Source organism: Aptenodytes patagonicus, chromosome 12 (assembly GCF_965638725.1).
Source record: "Aptenodytes patagonicus chromosome 12, bAptPat1.pri.cur, whole genome shotgun sequence".
Classification (NCBI taxonomy): Eukaryota; Metazoa; Chordata; class Aves; order Sphenisciformes; family Spheniscidae; genus Aptenodytes; species Aptenodytes patagonicus.
This window is the reverse complement of record NC_134960.1, coordinates 13131250-13153933: the sequence shown is the minus strand read 5'-3', so window position 1 is coordinate 13153933 and position 22684 is coordinate 13131250. Positions and strand designations below refer to the sequence as shown.

The window sequence follows — 22684 nt, the reverse complement described above, 5'->3', positions numbered from 1 at the left end:
TATTTGACTCTGTAATATGAAAAATAAGTCGCTAATTGTTGGTTCCGCTCTCTTTAACATAAATCTGCACATACTAACTGGCTGAAAGCTGAATTTTCCCTTAAGACAGGCAGGAAAAGGGATGTGTAATTGCTTAGTTGTAGCTGTGTCAGTACAGGATCCATCTGACTCAAACAGTGAGCTTTCAGGCTGATTCATGCTCACTCATGAATGCAGGTTTTCCGTACAGTCAGTAAATACTGCTGCTCTTTGCCCCTGAATGCTTGTTTTTATTGTATATAGAAAATGCCTCTGGTTCCCACAGTATCCATAGGTGTTTTGTGTATATGTCCAGAATTTGCTGCAAGTCCAGTGTACAGGTATAAAAATGCACAAGTCGGTATTAAACTAGCTGGCTTGTGTGCTGTTAGTAATGTGCCCTGTGGGGGTGGGAGACCTCTTCAAGGCTAATTTGCTGTGCTGTGAAACAGTGTCTGCATGCCTACACAGCTGTGACTGCACAAATGCACCTTTAGATGTGCCATACGATCTTTAGATGGCCTGATCTATCGTTCATACTTTTTGAAAGTTGCAGAGTTACCAGCCTAACAAATGACAGTTTACTAACTTACTGTGGTAAAAGCTGTAGAGCAGATTAGTTTATACCACGATACAATTTTACACATTATTGTTAATGATTTTAATTCTTTGAACTTTGGTATAAATGTGACTAATGGGGATTTCTATGACGTTTAGCTCTGTCGAATTGAAGAGGCAAAACTGTTCAACACAGCAAAGCCAGTGTTAGTTCTCTCTGCACCTGTCCCTGTGTGGAAAGTCTTGAGGTAATGTGGAACTAGAAATATATTAGATAAGGGGAATAGAATGGTGCTTAATGGAAGTAGCAAGAGATTTGGTACAGCAGCATTTTCTCACGTGTGCTCTCTCTACTCTAACTGGAGGTGGAGTGCTAAATACCAGATAATGATGTGAATGCTGTTAAATTTGCTTTAATGCAGGATCAAAGTTAATGGTTTAGTTGTAACAAATATATTTAACCATAGATAATATATTCAGTGATATTCAGACAAAACGTAATCGTGACCCTTCCTAGAAGTGTTTCAAGAAATCTGAGTCATTGATTCAGTCATGTTTACCATTTTAATACAGCATGTACAGGAAAATGTTACTGCGTTTTTAGAGTATTGCACCAGATCTCTGTCTGGTATCTCTAACTTTAGCCTTTTGAAGAAGTATTTATACGAATAATGTACTTATTTATATTCAGTATTTCTTTCTTGCAGTAGTTTTAACCTCTTAAACATTACACCCATTTTATACATAGTGGTGATGTAGTGACTAAATTAATTGTGTCCATCTCATGAGAGCTCTGGGTGATTGAGATTGTATCTGGGATCTGGCCAGGGAACCTGCTCTCTTCACTAAGTTCGGTGTCTGAAATTGAGGAAAGGAGCAAAGGAGATGAAAAGAATTATTTTCCTGCTCAACCTTCGTTAGTGAAAAAAATAAAAAATTATTACTAGTACATGAACAGGTATAGTGCGTGTCAGCAGGAGCTGCTGTACAAACAATAATTTGCTTGCCAGTCTCTGGCTTCAGTGGTGTTCTGCTGGTGGCGAGCATACACACTCGGTACTGCATCAACTCCCACGTGAAAAGCTGTCCCAGTTGTAAGGGCTGAAAATGTCTTGATTTGTTTTCCACCGTGAAGAACAAAAAGTTGCAGTTGTCATTTGGGTTTCTGGTTTCTTCTTTTGTGGATCCTTGAGTCACTGCACTAGGGGATGTGTGTTTACAGTAAAGATTGCTCTGACATCAGCCCAGATTTGCTGATGGGGTGTGCAGTAGTCATGAGTGTTTTCTTTTGCAAGTTGTTCTTGATTTTGTCAACTGAAGAGGGTTAACTGCATCAAACGACTATCTGCAAGAGCAAGGCAACTGAAACCTGGTAACGAGCATGAACTTGATTCATAAACCCTTCGTTCATGTGCTAAGCTGTCTCTGAGATTTTTACGTTACGCTAAATCTTTGCCCCTGGGGGTTACTTCTCCTTTGCAGGGCTCGGAACCTGACCGCTATCCGTATTTGAGCTCTCTAATCTGAATTTTTAAGATCGTTTGCCCGTCTGATCCAACTGAAAGGGTCGGATGGGTTTCACGCTCCTCTGCGCTGCGGCAGGGCTATGCAGCCCGTCGCTGCTTGGCTTGTTTGGCAACGACTGGGCGAGAACGTCAGGTCGCGACGTGCCCCGGGGCTCACGGCCGCCGAGGTTTGGGCGCCCGCGGCTCTTCAGCGCCGGCTCGGGGCGGACGGCGCGAGGCCGGCTGGCGCGGGTCTCGGCGGGCGGCAGGGGGCGCTGCCCGCCAAGGCTGCCGGCGCGGGGCTCCGCGGCAGCGGCTCGCGCTGCCCGCGCTTCTCCGCCTCCTCCCCCGGCAGGCGCGTGCCGCCGGCGGAGCGCCCCGGGGGCGGAGCGGGCGGGGGGGGGGGGGCGGAGCGCGCCCCTTCCGCGCCGCGGGGGCCGGGGCCGGTTCGGCGGGGTGGGAGCGGGCCCTGTGAGCTGGCTCCTCTGCACCGCTGGGCCCCTGCTGAAGTCCAGTTTCCGGGAAGGCAGGTTCACGTGCAAAGGCTATTTCAGGAGCGGTTTCTGTATAAAGCAGTATCTCTTGCAAAGTTCCGGGTGCTTCAGTTTCATGAAATTCTGGCGTAAATTTTTTGACCGCTTACGGGAAACTAAGGCTTAGAACGAAGTCAATTACGGTCAAGAATTGTTCTCCTGTTTTTACTTTAAATGGAACTTTTTTCTTTCTTTCAGAGACACTTTTCACTTCCTTGCGCGAGATGCAAGTCCTTTTCGCGACACGGGTTCATAACCTCTTCTTGAGCTAAGATCAGCAAAGAACAGCTGATCTACATAAAGAAATACCCTTCTATCAGAGCTCTAGGTGAACTAAGTAGAAATCAATCACTTCCTTTCCTTCTTTTGGTGGTTAAGCAACTTGATTCCGGGAGGTCACGAAAGGTGCAATAGAGTATCTTTAGACGTTTAAAAGTAGTATGTATTGTACCATGCCAAATCTCCTGCATGCCACAGAGTGTTTTAACAATCTCTTTTAAGAGAGTTTGATGTAGTATCTAGAAAAGGTGATACTTTATGTCCATTTCATTTTCTTAAGTCCTACGTATATCTCCAAAAGATCCTATATACCATTTGGAAAACTGTCACCACATTTATAGACGCAGATGTAGAGATACTAGGCTTGAGAAATTCTGGTTTGCAGCTTCCAGGTTGTAAAGGGTTATGGTCTTTTGTGTCTGAGCTTCCCCTGTCTCTCCATTTTGTTTCCTTTTTAGGCAGTCTGTTACTCAATTGCCATGTTGAGCCCTGGAGGGCAAGAAAGGGTTTCCATTGGTCTGCCTAGCTGTTAAACTTTCCTCAGGAAGCAGCCCAGATGCCTTCTGTCTATGTGTGACAGGCTTCCCTCTTAACACTGAAGCCCGGTCTGACACCTCTCTTTTGGTCTCTGGCAGGAGGAACAGGCTGCTGTCACTGCAAATAAGATGGCTGAGTGATCCTGCTCTGTTCATCTTTCTACCACAGAGAAAACTCCATCTGGGGCTTTTAGCTTTACTGTGCTCTTGCGTGGCAGCTTTGGAATTAACTATGAAATCCATTTACAGCCCACTTAACAAACAGTGATATTTGCATCTGGATATCAAAGCAAGCTGTTTGCTGGAGTTCAAAGGCAGCTTTGCAAACATTAAATCTGATAGGTAAGGAATATGACAAAGGAAATCTGATGTGATTGCATAATTTCTGTCCCCTGCTTCCTTCATGTGCTTTGCACGTGTGTGGCTTCAGGGAAAAAATTAAACAGGAAAGATTATCTTCCCTAGGTTAACGCTGACTTAACAGTCCTTGCTCAACAATACACTTCCTGGGTGGGTTACACCTTTCTTAGATTTATATGCCTATAGTGCAGATGCACTAGTCAGAGGGGTCTCCTCTTACAGTCAGTGAAGAGAAATAAGCGCTTCCAGGGCTAATTCAGCTGGCCAAAGGCAGGTATTGACTAGCTCTCCACTAATTGGAAAGTGAGTCTGAGATGACTTGTGCCACTGCAGGCAAGTGCTTGAACTGCTTTGTGCCTCTTTTTCCCCACAGCAAGTAGGGGTAACAGCTCTTCATGAAAGAGGATGCAGTGATCGTGGCTGTGAGTTGCTCAAGTACCTGAGAAATGTCATCTAAATAGAGAGTACGTAAGGTAAATAGGTAAAGCAGAAAGCGTGCTTGGGACGTGGGCACTGTGGAGAGAGGAGCACAGAACATGGTGTCTCAGAGATGGGCAGTATGCCGGTTCTTGCTTTTTTCTCTGATTTAGGAGAAAGACAAAATCAGTGTTTGGGTTTTGAAAAGAAGAGGATTTTGAAGGTATGTTTTTATTTGAGGAAAAGCTATAAGGAGTTGGAGATAGGAATTTTGCCTCTATCCTCACTCTAGTCTCTAAGCTCTTCAGTGTGTTAGAAGCAGCTGCAGACTCCTGCCCTTGCCCATGATTTCTGCTCTGAGTTACTAGTCAAGCAATTCAAGCTCAATGCCTTGTCAGGGGGAAGACAGGGCATTTGTATGTACATGTGTGCACTGCACATGATAACAGGACAGCCAAAACTAGTGCCCCATCAACTGGAGAGTTTCCATTAGCTCATGAACAGCCATTAGGTGTTGAGATGAGATAAGGTTCCTCCATTGCAGACTTGTTACAGAGCAAAACCACCAGCTTTGCAGGGGAGAACTTCTGCTTCCTGCAGTATGATGTCTCCGAAGGAGTTACCTAAGCTGGAAACACGCCATTTAGTATGAGAGCGTGAGATACGTATGAATGCATAGGTGTACATTGTTTGTGACAAGGGGTAAGGAGACATTTCAGTGTCGGGAACTACCCAACCCGAACTGTGGATGCTGACCTTGGTTTAGCCCGTCCAGCTATATCACACACTTCCAAAGAAAGGTGAGGCAGGAAGGTGAAACATGATAGCAAAGCAGCACAAGAAGTGCTTAACTTTTCTGGAGGTATCACCCCAAAACCTGGCTTCATCTCAGAAGAAAACCTTTGGCTGGAAGCTTTCAGTACAATGACTCATTATTTTGAAGTGCTTTATTTATGAAGACCTACAGCAACCCCCAGCTTTCAGGGATAGGCTATTCTGAAGAAGAGCTACCTGAGAAATGGAAGTATTTCTGGTAAGGAAGGTGCTTGCAGAACAGTCTTGTGCAAGAAAATATTCAGGATTGTGACAGGATGGGCTGTTAGAAAATGTCCTTGCTTCCACAGGACAGATGGATCAAAAGCAGAAGCAGAGGATAGGTCAGCTTTCTCCTTCAGCAAATATTTCCTTTGATGATCCGCAGTTTAGATGTGAGCCTTTACAAATAGAGCTGTAAAGGACAAATGAAAACCTGTACATTGGAGCTCTGGTATAGAAGAGAGAGGTGGAAGGGTTTATCTGCTGCATATAATCGTGCTCTGTGGACAAGCTACCAAACCTGTGGCTGAACTGGAGGTCTGCAGACAAGAGTCGGAGGCTAATAGTGAGAAAGCATAATGACAGTCCCGCTTTGGCTGCTGCTGTTTGTTTGCAGAGGGAGGACAGGAGTCATCTTTTCGGGTTTATTAGATGAGGGCCATACTTCTGCCGTAAAAACGAGCAGCAACATTTTCACTCAGTTTTCAAAACATAAGATCATGTTTCTCGGTTGTCTACACTGGCCAGCTCCGTAACTGAGGTGGATTTCTGCTTGAGAATATTTCCCGATGTAGTTTAATCTCCTTCTCTATCTCTCGATCTCTTCCTCCTCCAGGAGCAAAGAGAGACAAAAATCACAGATTTTACATTAAAGTTTAACTCTGGCTTTGCTGCACTCCTCTTTCCAACTTGTTAGTTGGGCAAGGAAGGGAGGAAGCAAGTGGAGGTTATGGGTTTAAACGTGCCTGGTCTAGCAAAGGGCAAAAAATCTGGCAGTTTGAAATGGGAAATGAGTTGTGGTCTCAGATGAGACTGTCCACAGGGAGCCAGCGCTGGCGACACGGAACTCGGTGTAGGCTCTCAGGGTTAGATAACTCCTCTCTTGGCTGCTCTAAGCTTATGCAAGAGGAGCACGGGTGTTCACAGCTTGAATTTCTGTGTGAAGATGATTACCAGTAATGATCTTGGGACTGCCATTGAGGGCTGTAAAGATGGTAGCAAGTGAATTGACTCTTTCAAAGAGAGTAATGATCGAGTGTAATAGTGGGGCACAGTCACGGAAACTGGTATGGAGTAAACATGTCTGTGTTAATCTGTGTAGTCCTTAAAGTAACCCCTGAATTAATAGCTGTTGTTCAGTCACTGGTGGTAGTTATTGCAATAATGCTCTAGATTCTCCTTTATGTTTTCTGTTTTTTACAGATAGAGGGATGCCCTTGAATAGGGTTGGATATAGAGCTTAGTGATACGAAGATGACCGTTGATACGATTTGACAGCCCTTTCAGATACTCATTATGTCAAGAGCCCTGTTTGGTGGGTGGGATTCAGCTGTCAGGAATATGAGAACAGATTCATTACTGAGGCTGCTGGAAAAGGATTTAGTTCTGACACTCTGTCTGGATCATTGCCTGACTGAAACACACCCCATGGCAGCTGGAGGTCCTCATTTGAGGCCTCCCTCATCTTGACTTGGAAGAAAGCTTCAAGGAAGTAAAGTGTGCTACTTACTCAGCAAGGAAATAAATTTTCCTCTTGTCCCGGAGGACTGAGAAGCCCCCTTCACAATATCTCTTAGGGGGTACAGACCTTGGCACTACAGCAGTTGTGTAAGGAACATCGGCTAGCACTGCATTCCCATTCTGTTGCGGTCCAGGAAAGATATTTAGGGTTTCTCTGGGTTTTTTTAACGATTGATTTCAAGAACTTCAGAAGATCAATGAAAATCATTAAAAAATTACAGAATTCTGTAAATTGTCAAATAATGTATGCTAAAATAATGTTAAGCTCTTCTGCCAAATCTTTGAAGTCCTTTAAGTAATAAGCACATATTTGACAGGAAATCTACTAGACTTCCTAATAGCATAGGCAATTTCAGTTCAGTTTAACAGAAGTAGTGGAACTCAGATATTGGGTAAATTCTAGTTAAATTATATCTGTTTGTTTAATTAGGTGAGAGAGTTCCTGTGATAAGGTACGTCTTTATAAGATGCTGAGTGAATATGTGATTATTTTGGATTTGGAAAGATTTAAGCTCTACAAAAATTGAAAGAACTAAAAGCTTTTGTATATTTTTATTGAGTTCATATTAGTAGAAAAACACCAACAGATTTATTGCCTTTTGGCACGATAGTACTCAGATGGCTCGGGAAATCTAATGCAGAGAAAAAGATTGGATCCTAAACTACTGAAGGATTTACAGTTGACAGTTACAGAATGAAAATGCTCTCCTTGGCTTTAGCGTTTACAAAGATGGGCGAGGAAAACTCTTCAGAATGACTCAGTCTGCTGTATGTGGGCTGCCTGCTCCAAGAATCCATCATTTTAGTGGCGTTGTTATGTATTTTTCAACTGTGCTAGGAATTAAATGGACACGATTTGGACCCAATTGGTTAGTTCTGTTGCACACTATTAAGTCAGGCTGATGCCAATAAATACCTTAAATACCTTTTGATTCTTCCTCATCTTTGCTGAGCAGAGCCATTTTTGAGTGTATTCCATTCTAAAAGCCACAATCCTTTGGTCAGATGGTCTTTAGGTTGAAGATACGTGTTAGTAATACCTAAATTGAGAGGTATTTTGAGACACACAAAAGCATTTAAGTACAACTAATACACTATTGCTGATTATTCACAGAGCTCTTGATCCCATTTAGGGGACAGTAGGAGAAGGCACGGTAAAATAAAAGCCATTTTGAAGTGTGCTGAAGTCAAAGGCAAGGTGAGTATCAGTTAGCTCTCTCAGCTCTGACTCATATTCAAGTTTTCAGTGGTTACCTAACACATTTCCAATGTACATTCTCCCTGAAGTGTCCTTTGTTATAACAGAGACTCGTGGAGGACCAGAGTTTGCAAAAAGAAAGAGATCTGGAGCCAGGGATTCATACTGCTCAAAATCAAGATGACCCTAATAATGGTTTTCATTGCTCACGTGAGTCCATTTCGATTGTACTCATACTGCAAGCTAGACCAGCATCACAGTGACCCTCGAACCTGGGACTCCTTCAGGTAGACATGCTAGGCCAAGGTGTGGGCTTCTATGATTGCAAGTAAATCATAACCAGTAGTGAATTAAGCTTACTAATACGACAGTATCTCGGTAAGCAAACGGTGGTTTTATGTGCCCGCTATCTGCTTGTGACTAGAAATGTGCAGAGAACAGAGCATTGAGAAAGGGGTTTTCAGTGTGCCGAGTTTGTTTTTTCCGCTCGAGTCCTCTGCACGTGCATACTATGTGCATGGCCTCTCTTTGAAGCATACACTTCTATATTGAGATCGGGAGGGATTTTAGCCTTCAAACAAGCTGAATGTGGAAAATGTAGATTGGAGCCAGGCACTATGTGGGTGAGAAGCGAGTAAGGGCTTCCCACGCATCTCTACAAATGCCCCTCAGCTCCAACACTGTCAGTCCCTCTGTTTCCACTGTGACCTCCTTCTCAGCTCTGCTAATACACCGCAACTGGAGTGTAGGCACAAAGGCAATGTACTGCGGTGTAATGCAAGTGGAAGCTATTGCCTTTGTTTTTAAGCCACTGTGGTAAACTTTTTCATTTCTTATTGTGCTTAGACAGGCATCAGATCCTGCAATCGGAGCAGGTCACGTATTACATTTCTGAACTAAATGAAAAGGGTTTTGAGAATTTATTGAAAGCATTTTTCTAATTGTTCTGCTGGGATACTGTTTCTCTCTCTCTTCCCCCCCCCCCCCCGACTAAAAACTGAAAATATATTCAGTGTTGAAAGAACTGTGAAGGATAAAAGTGGAAGGGACATTTCCCCATAAGGATTCATCTGTCTGCATGGTGTTTATGAGCATGACCTGCTAGTACGCTTGGGCTGCAGCCATATCTCCATACATCTCGCTAAGCAACACAGCTGCTGACTGCCTCGAGCACTGACATTTACAGAGCGTGTATCATCCAGTTATTGCTTCACATCCCTTCAGACAGTCTTGATCATCAGCTAATTAAAGTGTGTGGCCTCTTCTGCACTCTTCCTTGGAGCTCCTGTTTTGTGAACACAGCTTCCTATTGGTTACGTGTTTTATTATGTCTCCGAATTTTACTTTGCAGCGTGACTGTGACTTCGTTTCTAGCTGAGTAAACTGAGTATCAGAGACATGGAAAGCTGCTCAGTAGAAAGGATGGCTCACCTCATGGTGTTGTGCACTCTGACACTGCCTAGGGCCCATTCAAAGTCAGATGGCTCACAGTTTTAGTGTTAGGCTAGGTTTTCAATCTGCCTCTGGAAGTAGTCAGCCTGTTGCTCTGCTTCCCTCTTTCAGCACAAGTAACCTCTGCATCTTTGGATTTGCTTGTCTGGGCACATGCCCTGCTATCAAATGTCATGCAAGATCTCAGAAATGCTTCTGGAGCCTAGAAAAATACAGAAATATGGAATACAATTGTGTTGACAGATCAGACTCCTGAAGACAGTTTAGCAAAGGCCCAGCCAGCCAATTTCTTATTAGCTAGCTGTTCTGCTAGCACATTACCTCTGGCGAGGAAAAGTGTAATCAGTTGTAATCCAAGAAAACAGCTACAGCAGGCATCATGCTTAACACTTCTGAGGCTTACTGCATTCAAAAAATGTGAGGTGTTCCCAGATCATAAATGTGGTGGTGTGATAATTTGCTGATGAGTATTAGTATATTTAAGTGAAGAAATAAATATATGGTTATTAGAGTGAATCTGTGAGAGATGGCAGGAAAGAGATGCAAAGGAAGGAAGAAAGGAGCATCCTACTTCAGTCAAATTCACTGGGAAACTCAGAGAAACGGAGCCGCGCAAAATTATATCTTACTCCCTATTAGCAAATGCCTGTCTTGAGCGTGATGCCGATAGCAGTGACATCTCTCAGTGTAGATAGTGAGAGATGAGGTGGACGCAACACAGGTAAGGGAGAAAGAGGGTTCAGTAACAATCTAAGCAAAAGCGTGGGGAGAAAGAGAGGCGGTGCATGAGGCAGGATTGTTCTGGTAGATAAGCATTAGGAACTTGTATTATAAGCCAAGAGCTCATCAGTATTTTCAAAGCAATGGGGCCAGATTCTCCCTTGCTGTTATAGCTGTTTGAGTATATTGTGAGGCAGGTGGAAAGTATTACTTGGTAGCATCTTATGTTTTGAGTGAAAACAGTACAAGAAATGAGCATGAGCTGGAGTTTACTGCAATGTACGTAGAGGATTTTTTTTATTTTTAGAAACAGCCAATGCATTACACGTTATTCAGCACAGGCAAAGACTCTGACACCGCTAGCCAAAATGGTCAATGGGAAGGTGAACTGAGAGGCTACAGGAGCAGCAGCTACCTTTAGCAAAGGAAATCAAGTATAGGTCCTTTCCATGAGACAGCTTCATTTCCATAGAAATTCTAACATTATTGATGATGGACAATGTCACTTGCTGGGTTCACAGAAGCATTGCTGAGATTATTGACTTATTAAGCAGGAGCTGCCAGGTGGTTCATGACAGGTTTACTGAGTCCAACAAGCAATTAGCCAGAGATGACACGGAACATGGACATTTCGTGTTTGGTATTTCATTCAAACATGGTGTTTGGCATTGGAGCCTTTTTTCCAATCAGAGCTGTTGACCATTTTGGCTAGGGAGCTACTGATCCTATTGATAGAGGCTTCTGAACATTGCCCATGAGTAAAATTCAGTGTTGAGAAGTTAATTTTAAATTAAGAAGAAATATATTACTGAAGCACATAAAAATATAGGAGAAAACAACACTTCAAGGACAACAGCGGAAACAAAGAACACCATCACTATAGCATCCCCATGCTGCTGGTTCCATATCACTACGAGAAATTTCACACCAATATTTTGATGCCTTTTAATGGGGACAGAGAAAAGGTTTTCTAGGCTTTCTTTAAGAAATTTGATACTTGAGGTGAAACCAAGACAACCTGTTCTGCAGTCTTGCATACCCAAATCCAGACAAAAACCCATGCGAGCAGTTCCACAGAGGTGCAGATCATAGGACTAAAGCGGCCCTGGATGGATTTTTTCCAAACTTTCAATAATGGCCTATTTTTTTCACCCACTGCTCTGTTTTGGTGTTAACAATAGAGTTGAACTGATAACGAGTTCTTTTGGAAACACAACCCTGTAAAAAAAGGTCATTGCTAAATTGTTCTTAATGATGAACCAGGAATTGGCTCAAACTATCTCACCCTCTCTTTTCAAATAGCTCATGTTCTTCCCATCAGCACCTATCACCACAAACACCAATAGTTTGTCTCTTTCTACCTGCTAGCTATTTTCTACATTGGTAAGTGTCTGGCTTCTTCTAATTAGGGCTGTTTCTGCCCAGTGGCCTTTTGAATCCCAAAGGAAAGTGATGTGAAGCTTTAGCAGTGACTTTTATGAGGAAGAAGTATTTAAAGAAGTCAGACACCATGGCAAGGAAGCCAGTTGTTCTTATCACGCACAAATTTTTTTCCTAGTGAGCAACATTTTGGTTTGTTCAAAGCAGGATTTGTTTGTTTGTTTACCGTAAATACCTGTCACATAGCAACAGAAATATTACTAAATAATAATACATGTAATGTTAAGCTCCTGGGTCTAGAAGCTTTTAATGAAAAAACCCACATGTTCCTGATAAAAAATAATAAATAATGTCGCCTTTTCTTTTTACATTAAAAATATCTGTACATGATTACACAATATAACAAAGTACAATTTTATTTTCTACGCTCAGGGTGGCATCTCTGGGTTAGATCTTCATCTAAAAAGGGTAGAGGCTTGTAGTCTTGATCCTGCGTATTTCCCACTGCATGAAAATCATTTTCCCAAAGTTGTGAAGTCTACAGCTTTGCCTACCCTTTCCATGCAAAGGTGGAAGCAGCTCACAAGGAACATAGCAACATCTACATGCAGGAAGCAGCTAAGGACTGAGATCTTTGCAAATGGAGATGTGCGTATGGTGATATTTGAAAGTCTTGAAACTTCTTGCCTCAACTGGAAGAGAACAGAAACAAATAGAAAAATAAAGATGGAAAATGTAAGTAGAAGACTGTCTTCCTAATGTAGCTAGAAAAGTTTTTTAGATGGTATATTTTTCAAGATGGCACTTAGTGATCTATTACAGACTGATTCTGTCTCTTGGCCAACCTTTCTTCTTAGTAAGAATGCCCAAAGATTGCTCAGATATTTGCTCAGATGAGGACAGCACTGGCAGCTTGCATGGGGTTTGACGGCCACATCCCGTCCATTGGCCTCCAAATGGCAGAGGATGGCCACTCTCTTTTAGCAATTGGGCTGGATTGAAGCAGCGCTTGCAGGGCCTTCCATTAGTGGTGAAATGTCTCTGTAGGTCCCACTCCAGCTTGTCAGGCACTCCATACACCCTATGAGTCTTCTAGCAATGAACTTGGCCAGGAAACACAATAAAAGCATTTACAAAGAAAGCTCTGCAGGGTAGGGTGAATCAGCAGCTCATGCTGACCTTTCACCAGTAACTATAATCAAAGGGCAAACATTTCCTCTTATTTTGCTAAAGAAAACGTAGTGCTGTTTCTCTCCTGACAGCAGCCGGTCACCAGCGGGCAGGATCTTGCGCAGATAAAGCAGGCATTTAGTCTCACAGCATGTTAGGGCTTTAGCCAGAACTTGTAATCTTTAAGATCATATCACAGGACAGAGAGGTGGCTTGTACACAGATGGCAGCTGGAAAGGAATAACAGAAGTCCCTGCACTGGGTGATTTGTATCTGTGTTGTTTCCTTACATTGACAGAAATCAGCTCACTCCTGGAGTAAGGCTCTGACGCAGTCATATAGTCCAGCTGTCCTTGCAGCTACAGGAAAGTCTCCTCAGCCGTTCTGCTCATGTACCTTCCCATGCCCCCATCAATCTACACACGAGCAGCTGGACATTCATATGAAGTCAGTGCAGGAGGCACCGTGACAATGCAGATGAATGAGTTTTCATAAAGTCCTGCTGTCCGTGAATCCTTTGGGTATCCTAAAAGGAATCTGTTCCTTCCTCTTCTAGGACTGTGACTAGAAACAGGACTCGTGGGATTCAGGGTCATTGTGGATGGGAAGCTTCTCATGTTCCTGATGATGCCCGTTATGTAAAACGGTGTACCTGGGAGTGGAAAAACATGAAGAAAGATTTGTTAGTGCTAGTTAAAAGGACAACCTTATGTAAAATGAGTTCTTGAAAACTCTAAAGTACATCTTAAGACAGTACATCTTCCAAATATCCAGATCCCACATTAAGCAAATGTGAATCCCTACTTTGCTCCATGACAGGAAGCCAAATCTTCAGTTTGATGCAGTCAAGGCAATCCCTGAAAACCAAGAACCTGTTGGTTTTCATGTATCTAAGGTGCAGCTGGTAATGAGAAGAAACCAGACCAAAGAACTAAGAAACACTGATCATCTGTGGGTGGACTAAGCTGAAGGCACTTCAGTAATGTCTTCAATACAAGCATTTAAAGAACCATTTGATACTAGTTTGGGAAGTGAATGCTGTTTAAGACGAAACCAAGACCAACATTTTGGGGCATTTCCATGTACAAAAGAAAGTAGTCTCTGTCTATTGCGAAGTTGGGTTTAATGCCAATTCTAGTATGTCTTATCAAACCACTGCTGTTCAGGTTTTATGTCCTTTGGAGGTATCATGTCATGTATATACCTTTCTGATATTTTTCCGGGCTTTGGGCCAGATACGGAAAAGCAGAATTCAGTTGTAAGGAATTCCACATTATCTCTTACCCTGTGCCTCATCTACCAGCGCATTTCCTGCTGCCCATCTCAACATGGCTTTCTGAACAGAACTGTTGATTTAGTTTGCTAATGACATGCAGCTCTTTTCCCTAAGTGGTGTGTAATGCTTAGTAGGAATAAGCAGATCTGAGGTGATAGCAAAAATGTTGGCTAACTGGAGTAAAACTGATTTAGCACATCTTTTAGAATTTCACATCTAATCATTCTTGCTTGCAAACCCCCTGAAGGGTACAGAGCAAGCCAGGTATCTTCCCTTGGCAGTCCATTTCATTTAAACTAAAGCTGAACCAAACCATCCTTCGAGTAGGTCCAGAAGTAGGAAGCTGCAAAAATAACTGTAAAAACATATTTTTCCCTAGTCCAAATGCATATCGGGGAAATCAGGTCTCTGTTAAGACTTTCCTCTCCCGAGTGTTTACAGATGTAGATATATTATTTCTCTTACTAACAAACATCCAAGACATGCCTGAAATATCTGCATCCCAACAGAGATTAAAAAAAGAAAAAAGCCTAAGAAAATAGCAGTATATATCAGTTCTCCTGCTGTTAGTAGAGGGAAAAGAAGTACTATCAGCCTCGGGATTTGTTTGAATAATCAGTAGAAAAAAGGTCTGGAACTCCTCATTGTCTACATATTCAAAAACTGATACTATGACATCAGTTTATTTGGCATTATTAATCTGGATGCATCTCTTTCTCCATTGAGTATACTTGGGACTTAGGCTCCTAATTAAGGTGCTTACAATGCCACTGAAATGTCTGAAGGAGATGATCAGAACATCCTACAAATGATGTATCCGTTAGTTCCAGTAGGTCAGCCGTGGACTCAAAATGAAAGCCAGGGTATAAACTGTACCACCTGTCTGAATTTGCCCTGGTGAATACTCCTGGTGGAATTTACCCTCTAATGTACTAGATGCTGTTTTTCAACATGGTCAGGCTTGGTTGCCTTCATACAGGTCACTGTATGTGCAGATATATCCATCGAACATACTCCCTTAGTACTCCATCACTTCAAATAATGACGGTAATTTCAAAAAATGTGCTAGTTCTACCAACAAGATACAGACTTGATGTAAGAAACAAGAAAAGACATTTTGCATCTAACACTGAACAGACACTCAGATTAGATGACCATGAAGTATACAAGTCATAACGTAATTTTAACTTTATATATCAAGTCAGACATGGCACATTGTGTGAGGCAATCCACCAAAGAGACCTCTAGCATGGCAAAGTCTCTGCTACAAATGGTGATACAGAGGATGAGAGCCAGGAGGACCCCCGCGCTGTGAACAAGGCAGACATAGTTCAGAGCAAACTCAGGACTTGCTCAGAAGCACAACAGACAGGCACTGAAAGCTGACTTCATACAGGATATCCAAAGAGCCAAACCTTTCTTCTGCAGTAGTCAGAAAACAGTTGTGCAAGATCAGCAGTTTAGCAGGTGATGCCATTTGTTACAAAGATGCATTAAGCTAAAGAGAAGTCATTAAGGTGTCCCAGGATCTCTTGTGGCACAAAGTGTCTGTCTGAAGCCTCTGGCAGTTAGCTCAACACTTCCAGCTGTTTACCCTGTGGGGAAAGAGGACCTGTAGGAGAGGAGGAAAGAGCATTCGTATGTCGGGTGCGAAAGCTGCACTGCAGGGGTGATGGCTTGCTCTGGTACTGGCACATCATTCCTAAAAATCTTACCAACATCTCAGGGAAACTGTTAAAGGAGTCCTCTGCTGGTGGGCTTTTGTGTTACCAGGATTGTTTTCACATACTGTAGTTTTTCCCTTCAAATGAAAGTTTAAAGCTACCTGCCAGTTACAGGGCACCAATTTAGTGTCAGATAAAAGTCAGGATTATAACAGCCCTGCTTTTTTTCACACCACCATGTCTTAACTGATCTACTCACTGAAAATACAATTAATTTTTCAAGCATCAGTATTTATGCGAAGCAAGTTTCAGAGAGAAAGCACAGCTGCACCTGAAACTCATTTTTGCCTCACCTGCAGGAACGCACACCTAACGTGCCTCAGCTCTCACCCAGCTGAGAAGCCAAGCACCATCGGATTTATCTTACCAACCACAAGAAGAAAACAACGCTCGGACCCTGCATGTGTGGGCTGAATGTCTCAAGAGAAATTATCAAGTAGGTTTGAGTAACGAATACATCTGAGGAAGCCATAATATGTGAGCAGGAAAAAAATTAAAAAGGTTTAAATGCATTAAATAAATTATCTGCAGCAAATCAGTTGCTCAGCTTTCCTGCCTATAATGAGTTCCTTCGATGGGATCTGTATATGCTGGCACGTTAAGCTACCAAGCTCAATTACAAATAGCATCCCAGGCTGCCTCTGCCCTCTGCAGCCGACTCCTCCCAGAACTGGGGGCGAGTATTAGTGTCATTTCACCTGACAGCTTTACTCAGATCATAAACACCACCACCCAGCAATAAAGCCCAATAATGAAAAGGCATTACCACCTATAAAGGGACCCTGCTGCAGGCTATTCACATACTTGCCAAATGGTACTTTAATTGTGATGATGACCAATTTGGAGATAATTGCTTCTGCATCTCCTGCTGTTTCTGACAGTCCAATGGAGTCGTTAATTAACTGGTTGGATTAGCTCTCAGCACAGTGGAGGGGAGCTGTGTGGTTTTACCCTCCGTAGGCCCACAACCAGAACAAGGAGCTCCAGCATTATCTTGGGAACTCGGCAAGAGCCAGGGGAGAAAACACCAAGGGGATGCAGTGGCTGTTTGTAATCTTCCCACTTTCATTCCCTGCAGAGCTATCCCCCACACTAACTTGTACAATTTATTAAGGAAGCAAAGCCAAAAAATTGCTGGTCTTTGGTTTCCCCAACCGTAATGAAAAAGTCACCATTTTCACAGAGCCTGAGGTCCCTGCTTAGTGCTCTCCTGATGAGCAAACCCCTGGCATCCAGCTCTGTCCCCCGGGATCATGCCTGTCTTGCTGAAAAGCAGAAAGCAGTGCCATTTTGGGGCAGGGCTCCTGGCTCTGAACACAAAAGCTAACTGCATCCATTTCCTTGGCAGAGCATGACCCAGGAGGAGAGGAAGCAGTATCCTGATGGTGTGTGTGCAACCCCGCTATCTGAATTCGCAGTCGCCAGTCCGGTTTCTAGAAGGGAGTCTCTGTCTGGAGACGGTGCCTGGGGTCCTTTGGACAGCGGGGAACAGACGGGAATTGGAAGGTATCTGCTCTTTCCCAAAAATGCCTCCTACCAACCCTTCATGCTTGCAGTTTCTGTGTAAAGCTGCCTACACTGGTTACACATACCCACGGCTCCTCTGCACCAGCAGAAGTGCTGGGAAGCACAGCTTGCAGTTCTGCAGCTGTTTTACCCGTGAATTACTCCCCTGGTTTTTAACCGTAGTCCTTGCTCTGAACACTCGTATCCATCCTTCTTCCCTAAGCTCCCTGCAAACGAGTTCATCAGCGTGCAGGCAGTTGATCCTGATGACTGCTGCGGAGGGCAAGGGGCCCCTCACAGGTACAGAAACTCTGCGAGGGTTTGGATCACGTTGGTAGATACTGCTCATTAACCCTCTTTAACCCCCTGAACAAACACTGGGCTTAGTGTTCCCTCAGCAGCCTCTGTCCCTTTAACCCTGGGAGGAGAAATAATTTTACCTAGAGGGTCATAATAATAGCAGAGAAAAAAATGAATAAAATAAATGCCCACAACTGTCCAAGCACGGTGAAGCTTTCAGCGGGGCTGAAGGCAGATTAATGGAGGAAACCACAGCCATCCTAAACCCGCTGTAGGTGCGCAGCTGTCTTTGCTCTCTGTTTAGTAATCCTTTCCCAATACACGAGTTTACATTATTAATTGCTTCCATTTTTGAACTGGCAGAAGGTGGTTCCTGTTGTCCTGACATTCACTGGAGACTGAGGTGAGGTTTTGCAGCTGTCCCTGGATGGGGTTGGGAAGGGTTCAGTTTTTTGCGGGGGGTTACCAGGAGCTGTTAACTCTCTGCTCCCTGGGACTTTTGCCATCTAAATCCATTCCCCCTCTGCCTGGAAAATGAAGGACACATTGTCATCAGGTAGAGAAGAGATTTTGCACACACATTCAGACACCAAGAGGTCAATGTTGCTGCAGAAGTAGGTGGACGGGGGCATTTATGGTATATATATATATCTCTGTTACTAGTACTGCCAGGATAGCTCGGGTCTCAGCTGGGTACACAAATGGCTGCAAGTCTGGGGAAGTTTAGACATGAACTATACAAAAAGCTGATAAGCACCAAGTTTCATTGTATTTGCAAATCTTTTTGATAATCTTTATATTATAAATGCAGAATAATTACTGCCGGAGTTTCTAAATACCCCCTGCTAATGCAAGAATAGAAGATAAAAACCTTGTATCAAATTCTTTGAAATAAGTGCTGTTCTTAGCTGTTCACATTAAATTGTTTGAAGCCTGTAATATACTCCACCACTGGCTGCAACAGTGACCTTACAGATGTGCTAGCCTGTGAGAGTCTCCTACTGACCCCACGCTCACACAATTCAGGAAAATTGCCCCTAACTGAAATGAAACTGTGGTCCTCAGACATCCCTGTACTGGGATTTGGGGTTTGTTGCTGGTGGTTCATTAGTGACTCCCTGCTGGACTGTTGGAGGGAACTCGGGCATGGCAGAGTCAGGCAAGGAGCAAGTTTTAACTGTGACATTCATAAAAATTTGAAATAATAAGAAAAGGAATAAATCTGCAGGTTTTGTGGCACTGAAACTTTTCCTGAGTTTGTACCAGTTTCTATGAATTTGTCTTTTAAAAAAAAAAGGTAAAAAGCAATAATTCTGTAAAAATGACAAGTGAATTTTTTTCATTTAAAGGCATTGCAATTTGTTGTCGTTTTTGGGAAGTGTCCTTTGTTAATATTTTTATCTTAACTTTTTTTTTTTTGTCAACTGCATTCCAAATGAAAGATTTCAAATTAAACCAAGCATTAAATTTCAACAAAACCGAAACTCTGAATTCAAAGTCTGAATCTATTCATCTTTTCCTGACACTAGCACACTGTAGTCCAAACTAAAGCAGAAATCTGTTGTGCTGAGCTCTGGCAAGCTCCTTTTGAAGATGATGCATGCCCTGAAAAAATGTACAGGCTAATTTAGTTTACAACTAGATTTAATAGGTTCGAGTGGATGTTTAAAGGAAGTCAGAGCATCTGAGAAACATGCAATTATAAAGACATGCTTGCTAGGTCAAAAATAATGAGTTTCAAGCTAAAATCAGAGTGGTATAGAAAATGCTTTTCCCATTCTCCAAAAGTTTTCACAGTTTCAAATATTTTCCCCATTTCTGATCTGGAGCAAGTCTGCATGTCCTCATGAGACAGAAAAGAAAAATAAAAAAAGGAAAAAAAGAGCAGACTCCAATTCATGTTCAAGGCCTTTTCCTGCCTTTTATCAAGGTGACTGATCTAACCACTGTGATATTGGCAATTTTGTCTGAGTAAGCACTCATCTGCCTGTCTCTTCCATTTTCTCCTTTTTCCAGTTGTTGATTGCCAGCACTCCAAATGAAACATTTCAAAATACATTTCTTCCTTCATATGCAACTAGAAACTCCCTCCAGGACCCCAGAAAACTTCTCAGTAACAGCTTTTGTACAGCCAATTTGCATCTTTGAAGGTTGTAACAATGGTTGCAGAGGCAACCCAGAAAACATCAATATTTCTGGTTATTCTTAGAGAACAAAATCAACTTTTCCACTGCTCTCCCATTCCTCCCACCTTTGGTTCTGCTCCCAGTGGGCTCAGACAGGAGTCCTGCACCTTTGCATCTCATTGTCCACTGTTTATCACATCACATTCGGGGAGACCTTCTTGCAGCCTATCAGTACTTAAAGGGGGCTTATAAAAAAGATGGCAGCAAACTTTTTAGCAGGGCCTGTTGCAACAGGACAAGGGGGAATGGCTTTAAACTAAAAGAGGGTAGATTTAGACTAGATACAAGGAAGAAATTTTTTACGCTGAGGGTGGTGAAGCACTGGCACAGGTTGCCCAGAGAGGTGGTGGATGCCCCATTCCTGGCAACATTCAAGGTCAGGCTGGACGGGGCTCTGAGCAACCTGATCTAGTTGAAGATGTCCCTGCCCATGGCAGGGGGTTGGACTAGATGACCTTTAGAGGTCCCTTCCAACCCAAACTAGTCTATGATTCTATGATTCTATTTCCTCTGGGTTTTGCCTGCAAAATTCTGATGACCCCATGGTTGTACCACAGCTGTGAGGTACAAGTGATGCCAATTGCTTTGGTGCAGAAGAGCAAAGCTTTCAGCCATAGGAGAGCTGTAAACTATGTTTCTGAGCAGCTCACCAGCAGCACAGCCCTCAGACTGCCCACTGAGTGAAGAAGATCTGCCACAAGTGGCATCTTGAGGTAGCCTGGGTAGGACATATGCACAAGGAGATGTGAGGGCCAAGAATTAGAACCTGGCTAATGGCCAGAACTGGAGAAATAGAGAGTCCTTCAGTCTCAACAAAGAAACATTGACACTGTGTCTCTGCTTTCATCCGTGTTCAGACCAGATCCTGAAGTCTCGATGTGAAAATAGTGGGGCAGGAGATTGCAGAAATAAAATGCAAAGGAGTTGAAGTGCAAAGAATTGCCTCCAGATCCATCACATGCCTTGTAAGATGATGAAGCTGGTAAAGTGAAGCTGGTACAATAAGATTTCCGAGAAGGAAGGCAAATAAGTGATGATTGCTCCAGTTACATCACGAAACCTCGTTATTTGCAGAAGCACCCAGTAAACACGTGTTGGGACTAGAGGAAGACAAGGTGTTACTATGTAAGATGTGATAAACTGTGAAGATTTACATTTTGCTTGAGCAGAGAGTCCCATTTTTAATAATGGAATCTGCCATTACTGAACTCAACTACCTAAGATGGTAGACCGTAGAAAGAGTTTGCGCATAGGTAGAAGCTGGCTGGAGCCACATTTTAAGTGGGACTGAGCTTCCAAATTGAATAAAGAATTGAAACTTTTCTTGGATTTGAAAATTGTGTTGGCCCACAATTTATCTTTCGCTGCATTTTTGTTTCTCTCACAGCTGCAAAACTCTTCAGTGGTTTCCCATCTGGAATATATGCAGCACCACTGTTGTAGCTTCACACTCAATATAGTGTCCATTTCTCAAAGCTCCATTTCTTTCAGATGGACTTACAGAGAAAGAATAAATAACTCTCTTCAACATCATATTGGGATTACAGTTAACAATCAGTTGGCAGACTAGAGTAGGTTATTTTAATGAACACATCATTCTGAAATAAGCCTTCCACCATCTGTTCAGTCCCATAATTATAAATGCAAACAACATAATTCATAAATGCACTATAAAAGAGAGGGAAAGAGAGAACAGCTTAAGATGACTGTTTGTTAGTTATTCCAGACAGTGATGCATCTGCTTACTTTATTCCTGTTTCAGGAGCAGGTAGAAAACAGTCTTTTAATTCTGTATTTTATGGCAGTCACTAACCCATGGTAAATGATTGCCTGTAGATGATAGAGATGTTGTTAAGTGCAGTACAGTTTCTGGTTGGCATCATTATTTAGCCATGTCTACGATGGAAGCGCCCAAGAAAGAGCACACGGACCATCCTGAATCCCAGTGGGCCAGGAATAAACTTTGAGCATGTTTTTCAGAACAGCCGGAAAGAGCCTGTGGCGTTGGAGTGCCCTCCAGGGTTACAGGAGCTAAGGGTAAAGATGACAATGCTATTGTCTCTCTGAAAAGATGCTTCTGACATTTTTGAAAACTGGGAAATCTTGGGAAACAGTCAGAAAGTCGAGAAGAGTGTAAACATAAAATCCAAGAATCTCTGGAATTTGCTATTTTAACCTCTGACATTTTTCATTTTGAAAGAGGCAAAAAATTTTTTTTTAATCTGAAATACACAAAATGTCAAAATGAAATGTGAGCAAAGTACGTTGCTTCATTCCCATTTTCTGTTGAAAAAAAATGAATACACACAATCCAAATTAAATGTATTTTCATGAAACATTTGATTTTAATACAGCTGCATATTTAATTTTCAAAAGGTCAGTGCAGAATTGTCCCTCTCTCACAATTGCCAGGTTCATAGACTCCATAAAATTAAAAGCTTTCTAGTAACTCTGTAATCTCTGGGCTGAATGACTCATGCTTCCAGCCACCAAAGTGAACTTCCACATTTGACCATCAGTAGAAAATCATTATAGCAGGATAAGAAGAATACCCTCTACCTACTCAACACGATTCCTGGGGCAAAATGGAGCCAGGCGTTACAAGCTCGTTCTGTCTTTTTGTTGATACGTATCAACATTGCAGAACAACGTAAATCGATTTCATATTCAATACTGCAAAACTAGCAATACATGTAATACTTCTAGGATGAATAGCTCCTGTTGTTTCTCTGTGGGTTTCTCATTTCTTCCTGTTTCTGAGATGAGCAAGATACTTGCAAGATTTCCTAGCGTGAGGTTTAAGCTTATTGTGTATCGTCCTTGTGCTGCATCTGATTGATTGACCTGCAACCCGGGGGAGACCAGCATGTTATCAAAAGTGAGTTTACTGAAGGTAGGTCTTTCACTGCACCTGCGCATGACTACCTGTGATCTGCTTTGTCCAACAGAAGCCAATTCAGAGAGAATTTTTCTTCTAAATGTATGGGAAACCAATGAATATAAAAAGAGT

General features: G+C 42.6%; 1 protein-coding gene across 4 annotated transcripts in view; it reads right to left on the bottom strand.

Annotated features, from left to right (window-relative positions):
• Nucleotides 1-12215: 12215 nt before the first annotated feature.
• Nucleotides 12216-22684, bottom strand: part of HTR4 (5-hydroxytryptamine receptor 4) — a 151402-nt gene continuing 140933 nt past the window's right edge. For 2 of the 4 annotated variants that reach the window (XM_076349909.1, XM_076349911.1), the window contains exon 7: nt 12216-13334. In XM_076349909.1, coding sequence (XP_076206024.1) covers nt 13247-13334 — 88 coding nt within the window. In that variant the 3' untranslated portion in view covers nt 12216-13246. Of the gene's footprint in view, nt 13335-15373; nt 15571-22684 lie in introns of all 4 variants that reach the window. The other 2 variants (XR_012996350.1, XR_012996351.1) reach the window with 2 other exon arrangements.